General features: G+C 41.0%; 1 protein-coding gene across 2 annotated transcripts in view; it reads right to left on the bottom strand.

The window, feature by feature from the left end:
- Positions 1–247: 247 nt before the first annotated feature.
- The window catches only part of PRKD3 (protein kinase D3), an 87,137-nt gene continuing 78,008 nt past the window's right edge, over positions 248–9,376 (bottom strand). For both annotated transcript variants that reach the window (XM_053891000.1, XM_053891001.1), the window contains exons 16-19: positions 9,241–9,339; positions 6,271–6,538; positions 4,040–4,125; positions 248–2,935 (exon numbers count right to left, since the gene is read on the bottom strand). In XM_053891000.1, the coding sequence (XP_053746975.1) occupies positions 2,762–2,935; positions 4,040–4,125; positions 6,271–6,538; positions 9,241–9,339 (627 nt within the window). In that variant the 3' untranslated portion in view covers positions 248–2,761. The remainder of the gene's footprint in view (positions 2,936–4,039; positions 4,126–6,270; positions 6,539–9,240; positions 9,340–9,376) is intronic.

Genomic DNA, 9,376 nt, shown 5'->3' with positions numbered 1-9,376 from the left:
ACTTTCATTCCAAGAAATGAGACCTCCAGATAATTACCTCAGATTTCATATAAATTGAAATAATGAGTTTTTTATTTTAGGTAGTTAAAAAAAAAAAAATCAGTGTTTTAAATATAGCATTAGTTCCATTTACAAATACTATTTCCAAAATAGTTCTTTTACCAAGGCCTGGGAAAACAACACAATCTAATAAAATTTTCTTTGGATACCTCTACTAGAGATAAGCTCAGGTTTTCACATAGAAAAGTATGGTGATATGGAAATACATTTTATTATCAGGTTTCTTTGAGGATATTTACAAAAGTGGGATGTAACAAAAAATATAAAAATGTACTGAACAGTGTCATTATAGACTACTTTGTACATCACCAAATGTTTCTAACAATTATTTCTTATACAAAAACAACTTCAAGACAAAAAGGTTATGCAGGTTATACAGTATCTGGAGTAAATTACTCCAAATTATCTGACAGTGCCTTTACAAATTTTTTAAGAAAACTTCTTAGGCATTCAACAACACAGACACAAAGAGTGCAATTAATTTCATGGCTTGTAGTTTGATTACATAAGTAGAGCAAACCATTCCAGTTAATTTTCACCTTCTGTAGTAAAACCACAACAGGGTGCCTAGTGACTTAGAACTACTCCATTTTAGCACATTGAGATAAACAGAGTCAGTTTGGACACATTTGGGAAGCCATCCTTTCCCACAGGGAAATTATAGTTCTAAAAGGTTTTGTGAAATTAATTTGGATTAATTTTTTAAACTCCTGTAGGAGAAGAAAATACCAGGAGACACTGGAATGTTTCCTGGAGAGGTTTATGGGAGGCAGTGCAGCAACCTGGTTAGGAGGGAGGAAAGGGACTAGAGCCACACTGCCTGAGTTCAAATCCACATACCAACTGTGACCTCCAGCATCTAGGTCCTTAATTTTCCTGTGCCTCAGTTTCCTCATCTGTGAGATGGAGTCCGTAACGTACTCCCCCTCGTGGCTGTCAGGAGGGGAACGAAAGACATGCAGAGTCGAAAGCATGGGAACCACGTTTGCTACGATCTCCACAGTAATTTCAGTCCTAGATACGGGAGTAGCTTCAGGGATCTCTTAAGACCCTCTCTTACACTGTATACAGGGACATTCTTTTCCTTTGCCACCTCAAATTCAGTGGGCAGTGATAGTTAACGCTTTTATGGTTTTTAGTTTATTGAATATGGGTATGTTCTTATATATCTGATCATCACAACACTGTGAGGAAAATAGAGGCAAGGGTTACAATCTTCGTTTTTTAGACTGATGAGGAACTTGAGGCTTAGGCAGATTGGAGCCAAGACGTAAAAGACTGGATTTTCTGACTCCCAATCTTTTGTTGCTCTTTTTGTAGGAAAAAAACTTACAGTGATTACTGAGGAGTGAAAAAACAAAAAGCCGCTAGTTTTTTAATAAGTGGGTGGTGCTAGATCTTAAACTTTTTTGCGGGGGTGGGGGGAACTATTAGTAACTTGTTAAAAGCTATGGAAAAATCTAACCTCTTAAACATTGTATCTGAGTAGAAAAACATTTCGTTAGCTGGTTGCCAGTGCTGAAATGTAAAAAAACAAAACAACCCCCCCCCCCGCCCCAATTTATAAGGGCAGGGCTACGTGATCAGCAGAACAGATGAAAGAATAAGTGTTTCATGCTCTACCCCACCCACTGTCCCAAACTGCTTGAGATGATTGATTTACAGACATTCTGGATATCTGTAAAACCTTCCAATAAGCTAAGGGAAGAAAAACTGGATACGCTCTTTGCTGTTTCCTGCAGCATTAACTGATCCTGCACTGGCCTTACTTTTAGTAATTTTCTTCCTCAAATTACTCAACTCCGTGTAAAGATAAACTGTGTAATGAAAGTTCGCACCTAAACCTACTGAATGTCAGAAACCAACCACGGTGTCACAGAGCTGTGGGTCACAGACATGGGAGTTCGAGTACGCAACAGGGGGGCTGGGCTCCGAAAAGACATACTTACTACCTCCGCACTTAGACCAGTGGGTTCTCCCCCCAGGTTTGTAGTATCATTTGACCCCAAAATTATCTTAGAGGGCCTTCCAATATACTCACAAAAGGTGACAACTTAATTTCTATCTTGTAGAGAGCACGTTAAGAATTTCAACTCCAAAATGTTAGGGATCACTGTTTTGGAGTCGACTGACCTAAAGAAAAAGAAAAAGGTACAAGAGTCTAGAGCTCCTCTTCTAGGCATGCAGGAAAACCCCCTCAATGCCTCTGTGGTCAAATATTTAGAGTTCTCACAGGAAATCGCATGCTGGGAGCCCTTCCTCAGTTCTCTCTTTAAATGCAAACCTATTTAGTAATCAACTTTAAAACTCTTGTGTGATTTGGTCAAGCTATACAATGGCTGGACTCTAAGCCTGCCTTTTTCTCCTTTTTAAAAAATAATGTAACAGGAAAGGGAAGATAAATTAAATGCCACTATAGTATTAAAGTGAAGGATTAGGAAAAAAATATAAAAACCAGTCATTGCTTATGCTATAAAAATTTATGAAAAGCTTCATCTTGGTTCCGTTATGTGTTCTTATTACTCAGTTTCCCCTCTTGTACCTTCTCACGATGAACTACAGTATTGGTGTCACGGATTCCTTATCACATTTCCCCGTATCTTCGCATCCTTGCAGATAACCTACAAAGAACAACAGTTGTGCGGCAAAGTATCAGTCCATAACGTGAAATCCTTCCTTACTGACGTTAGCTCATTGACAACTAAGGATCTTCTTCCATATCATCTGGATTGGGAGCCATAATGAAGTGCTTTGGGTACACAAGATTGTGGGTGTATGCATGTATTTCCCAGCGGGCATCGTCACTTTCGTGCGTAATGTAACGTTCACCAATGCGAGTTTCAAATTCTCTAAGGTCAAGCCAAGTCTGATAGTCCTAGAAAAAAATGGAATTATAAACTATAAAAGAAATAAAATACGTTGAACTTTTTTTTCCTAACCCCATAGCTGCAAAATTGACAGTCTCTACTATCAGTACTTGCTATACAGTAAGTTCCATTCGTAATATTTTAAATTAGCAATGTTAAGATACTTTTTCAAATTTAGAGTCTCTAATGAAGGAAGTAACTAGTTTCTAAAACTAAAAACTGCCTGAGGCTTCTGAGATGGCTAATAATAATCACTAAAACATTCTGTTCTAAATTCTGACCTTATGCCCCACCTTACTCCTCAAAATAGGGGAAAGTACTTAGAATCTACTATCAGGATAATTTAATAATCACTGCAACTGTGCATTTGTTGTGAAGTTAATTCTACCTGCCAACCTCCACCCCAGTCCCCTTTAGAGTAGTTCTAAAGCTTCTCTTTACTCTGAAGCTCGGGGGTTCCTTTTAAGAAATCTATGCAATAGCTTTTGGGGGAATTAAGACAAACATTTTTACTTTATTTTTTTAAATGTTTATTTATTTTTGACAGAGAGAGAGACAGAGCATGAGTGGGGGAGGGGCAGAGAGAGAGAGGGAGACACAGAATCCGAAGCAGGCTCCAGGCTCTGAGCTGTCAGCACAGAACCCGACGTGGGGCTTGAACTCACAGACTGCAAGATCATGACCTGAGCCGAAGTCGGATGCTCAACTGACTGAGCCACCCAGGCACCCCTGAGCCAAACATTTTAAATGGCATTTCATCTGTCATTAATGCAAATATGAATCTTTTAAGTGGGCATCTTAAAAGCAAAATCTATTTGACAAAATAACATGCTTATTTTACAGAAAGGGGAAATGAAGCATAAAAGGCCCTATATAAAGGCTAAATCATTGCTTTCAGTTTATGGGAGTTGAACTGCCTATCAGTTCTGCATGTGAATGGTATACAGCAAACCTTCCAGAGATTCAGCCATAGTACAAAGTAATCACTGAAGAACACTTACAATATTCTAAAACGTGTAGAATCTGTTGATCTTAGAGTAGTTTGATTAGGTGAGACACATTACAATGAATGGCTCCAATGGGGATCACCAGAGAGAGATTTGTTTTTTTACCTGCAGCCAGGGATGGCTGAGAGATTTGTCCACACTGTAGCGCTTTCTCATCTTCACTTGAAGGAGGTTGTTTATCAAGTCAATTGCTAAGAGGAGAGAAAATCCAACCGGTGAACTGGGTGTATGGGGCACCCACACATACCGTGACTCTGCCTGGAAGGCATTCAAGCCACAGAAATACAGGGTGGGCGACTTTTCTCAAGAACATGGCCTTCCCGCTGACACGTTAGTGGCCTGTAAACGTTCACTGAACTTAGAGCACCTATTTTATGAAGTGTGCCTGTTTTGTTACAGAGGCGGTGTCGAGTACAGGTTAACAGCGTAGACTTACTGCGTGTGCCAGAGGGTCACTTTCCTCTTCTGTAACATGAGGTTATTGAGAAGATGAAATAACACACATAAAGGGCTTAGGACGGTGCTTACTTAGCACGTAAGTGTTAGTATTATTTCCAAATGAATTAAAAAACTGATTACAGACTGACGTGTTGTTGCTGTCCTCCAGTGACACCGTTCTCTAGTCCCCGGCTTGGTCTGCAAGGGAGCCAAAGCCACTGCCTTGCCTCTACAGATGTGGCCGGACTTGCACGATCACTTCTCATCAAAAGTGCATACTTAACAGGTTTTATACAAATATGTTCATGGTGTTTTGGTGTGAGTGGGGAGATCTTGGCATACTTATTTTGCCCACTTATTTGAAGAAACGGAATACCACAAAACCAAAACCACCATGTAGCTACATACTGACTTCCACCTGTATGGCGATACGCGTGAAATACCGACACTAAGGCCTGGACCCAGGGCTGAACCAAGGGGAAGAGTCCCATTATACCAGTTCTGTTTCTCTTCCACACACCACAGTATTTAAGTATGAACTTCCCTGGGTTCAGTACTTCAAACTTTTATCCATTGTTCCTTAAATGGTTGTCCACCATGTGCATCAGAGTCATTTGGGGTGTTCATTAAAATGCATTCCTGGGTGTCATTCCAACTGGTGAACTGGAATCTCTGAGATCTAGCCACAGGTTTTTGCTTTAGTACGCTCACCAATTGATTAGTCTGAAGTCTACAGACCACACTGCCCCAGGAACTCTAAGAGGATTCTGGAACACCCAGACCCTCCTATATTCTTCAATTAGGTATTCATTACAAAGAAAGCCTGCTACTGCCTTTACATGTTGTTCCTCAAACCTTCCCAGTTTAATGGACTGTCAAATCCCCAAGATTAGGTCTGGTACTTTTGGAAAACAAAAAAGGCCCGTGTTCCAAAGGCTGGCTAAATCCAGGTGGGGGCATTCCCCAGTAGGGTTCTATTCAGTACGGGGCTGTCAAAGAAGTGTGTGCCTTTCCTGTCAGTGTCCGTAAACTACAGAGACCCAACCAGGGCATTCTTGATGGGTACAGAACCAGGGCCCGCAAGCTCAAAAACCTTCACCAGGCAGGGAAAACAAATGTTACCATGCCTCCTAGGATTGGTCCACAGGGGAGCTGAAAATTGAAGAATGTCTATATCATTCATTGTATGTATAAAGAACCTGAAATACAGGTCTCTGAAAATAAGTAATTATGAAAAGAAAGAATACTTCAGGGAGAATATCTCCTCCTAGTAGCCTAAGTAGATCTTACACAGTTCAGAGGAGGGGCTCCGGGAAGACTTCACAGATGAGCCACAGGCTAAGGGGTCCCTGAAGGACTGGAAGGATTTCAATAGTGAGGAGGGACTGAAGGCAGGAAAGGTCTAAGCAAAATGCAGAAAGCAGCTGAGAAGAGTCAGCAGCTAGGTTTTAGATCGGGAACAGTGGAGGGGAGGGCAGAAGGTGAACTTGGGCTATCTCTGAGAGACCTACAGATGCAATGTGGTTAAAGGGAGGCCAAGATGTAAGGGCACAGTTAAGATGGAAGGAGGGTTTCCTGAAGACCGATCTGGCAGCAGTGGTGACTGGGAAGCACCGTCAAAGAGTCTAACGGGTAGAACCCTAGGTATTTTAGTAGTTTCAAAGGGAGGAAATTGGGTCCTGGGTTAGTGCTAGGCGTGGGAACTTTAAGGAAGTTAGAGACAAGACCGTCAGGAGGAAGAGTGCTCACGAACTGGTAACTGGTTGAATTTGGAAGAGGAGTATGAGAAATTAAAAAGAGAAGTCAGAAGAAATAGGCTGATTTGGGATCACAAAGATTTTTAGACTAAAGGGCACAGAGCTATAATTTTTTTTTTTTTTTTTTTTTTTTTTTTTTACCTTCACCAGAAATTTCTCTCCACGGATTTGGTGGGTACATAAACGCAGCATTTTGGATTTGGTCATTTATATCTTCATCTTCATTAAAAGGAAATGTGCCACTGAGGCTCACATAGACGATAACTCCCACTGACCACATATCTAGAGAACGGTTGTAACCTTTGCTCCTGAGCACTTCAGGGGCTAAGTATGCTGGAGTCCCCACCACAGACCTCCTGAATGACTTTTCACCAATGATGCGTGCAAAACCAAAGTCACATAGCTTCACCTGCAAATTAAAAAAATGTTAGTTTTGTGTTATTATCTATGTGTCAATCTATTATGCTTGTCCCTAAATGATACTGTATCATTTCATTTTTAAAAGTTACGTTTTTTTATTTTGAGAGAGAGCGAGCAAGCAGGGGAGGGCAGAGAGAGGGAGAGAATCCCAAGCAGGCTCTGCGCTGTCAGTGCAGAGCCCTAGGTGGGGCTCGATCCCACAAACAGTGAGCTCATAACCTGAGCCAAAATCAAGAGTTGGACCCTTAACCAACTGAGCCACCCAAGCTCCCCGATACGTATCATTTCAACACACTTGCCAACTGTACAGATCACAAATGTCAAATGATTGTCGATAGGGAAATTGTAAAATATGCTTTTCCCAAAAGGCAGATACATTTATGATCCTGTGATCTTCTGCCAACATGGTATGACAAACTTCCCTAGTGCCTATTTCAAAAAACCACTTTGAAGTTTTAGATTCCACAATGTCAAACACCAGCTGGGTGCTGTAAGTGGTCACAAAGTTTTGTTCGTCTGTTTTTAACATTTATTTACTATTGGGAGACAGACACAGAGCATGAGCAGGGGAAGGGTAAAGAGAGGGGGAGACACAGAATGCCAAGCAGGCTCCAGGCTCTGAGCTGTCAGCACAGAGCCGGATGCGGGGCTCGAACTCACAAACGGTGAGATCATGACCCGAGCCAAAGTCGGCTGCTTAACCGACTGAGCCACCCAGGCGCCCCTGGTCACAAAGTTTTTTGATGAAATGGAGGGTGTTGATCTTTCAGCATCTGACTTTAAAGGAGATAATTTTCTGTGAAAAGGAATTATAGGTTTCATTTTTAAATCCTCAGTGACTTCACAGCGCCTGAAAACATAAAGGCCCTCAGTAAATGTTTGCTGAATGAAAAATAAGTTGATATTTTAAAACTTACCCTTTATTTTGTTTAATCCTAGAACCTATATTCCCAAGGATACTGTCAATTGGCAAATAACTTGAGTGTAGTAAAGAACTACGAGCCTGCTTGAAAGAGGAGCAAAGGTGTTTCCTGTGACTGTGGAATAAATTATTACTAGTGAGATGTTTAGATTTGAAAAAAGTTCTGTCTGAAGGTAGTCACGGTTACTACAATGTCCTTTTGGGAAGAAAGTTCTGGAAGTGTGATGAGCTTGGCAGAGCTCAGAGCACTTCTGCTGCCCATCTTCCAGTGATGTTCAGATTTTGGTGATTAATGATGCATCCATGCCGAACAAGCAAATGCCAAGTACTTTCCGGAGGAAATGCCCTGCCTCATAAACTGTCTTCTCAACAAGCATTATGATACATTGAGAAAAAAGAGATTTGGCCTCTACAAACCAACGGTACCAACATTGCCTGGAGAGTGTATGATGAAGGTGTATTCAAATGCTGCTGGCTTTCTAGGACATGGACCCTCACGCACATTTTTATGGTAACTGTTCCGTGCCATTATTGAATGTGATTCCCTTTGAGTATTGGAAGAATAGGATTATCGACCACGAAGACATATGAACTCTTCTGTTGTTAGATGTCGAATTTCAGCTAACATCTTGATAAAGAAAAGTTGCCTTGGCAGTTTGGCAACTGAATAAAGTGTGGCCATGGCTAGCACTTAGGCAAAAAGGCACATCAAGTAAATGATGTGATTTTCCCTTTGTTCCTAACAGAGGTAAGAGGGACGGAGTTTTAGCCTCACTGTAGGGGTGTGCGTCCTTTGCCCAAACTATTCTGAAGATCAAATGAGGTAATGACGTATGGAAGCACTTTATTTAAAACATCACGCCAACTATCAGGGAACCTTTTTTGGCCTCACAATGATAGGGAATCACTTTTAAGCACAGAGGCATTGTAAAAGAATAGGATTACCTCCTTAAAAGAGTTGAGTAATTTTTAAAAATACGTCTTTTTCTTTGAAAGACGATCTGAGTTGTATTTGACTCAAGTGAAACAGCTACTTGTCCTTAGTGTAGCCAACTAATTGTGCGTGTTTCAAATCTACATAAACAATAGTTTGAAGGAGAGAGTCTAGCTGATAGTTATGGGCACTGCCAACACATATTCCACAGGAAAATATTTCAAACTTTGGGTTTATGAACCATTTTGTAGGTTATTAAATGATTTTGGATCAAGGTCAACACTCTTCAGTGAAATGAAATTTCACCAAGTAAGACAATCAGTGCATCACACACAGGACACACACACACAAAGGGGATACGCATGTGAGTGATGGCAGTGATGGGAAAGGTAATTCTGACATAGGTTTTGGTGAAAATGTTTGAAATAAAGTACCCTAAAGAGGAAGAGGAGCTGGCTGCCTGCCTCAAAATCTATGCCCCCCAACGTAGGGTCACCCCTCTGCCTCATTTTATGGGGAGTTTGTCCTGAGCACCAGGCACCAACCAAGGTGGCCTCTCCTAACTTCATTCCCTGCCCACGAGAAGAAGTGACCTGCAAACAGTCTACATGCAAAAAAGATACTCCTTAAGGTCTGCTGAAGTCTAAAAAGTCTTCATGAAAATAAACAATATGAGTAAGTTCTGAGTTCAAATTATTCAAGGATTAATCCTCACTGGCAGTTACAGGCTAATTACTTCTGTCAATATGTTTATGTATCCGAACCGACACCACCGCCTTTCATTATACGGGTGCTTTGTAACGTCAGACGCTCAAGGTTCCGGAGAGTATCTCACCTGAGGAAATGGCTCTGCTGATGCGAGCAGCACATTTTCTGGCTTTAAATCACAGTGCACAATATTTTTAAAATGTAGATTCCTCAAGGCAACAAGGATCTGTTATTGAAGAAAACAGTTTTTTCAGTGCCTGGAA

The sequence above is a fragment of the Panthera pardus genome, unplaced genomic scaffold (genome assembly GCF_024362965.1).
Source record: "Panthera pardus isolate Hobbes unplaced genomic scaffold, ASM2436296v1 HiC_scaffold_26, whole genome shotgun sequence".
Classification (NCBI taxonomy): domain Eukaryota; kingdom Metazoa; phylum Chordata; class Mammalia; order Carnivora; family Felidae; genus Panthera; species Panthera pardus.
Note: the sequence above shows the minus strand (reverse complement) of the source record. Positions and strands in the feature narration are given on the sequence as shown.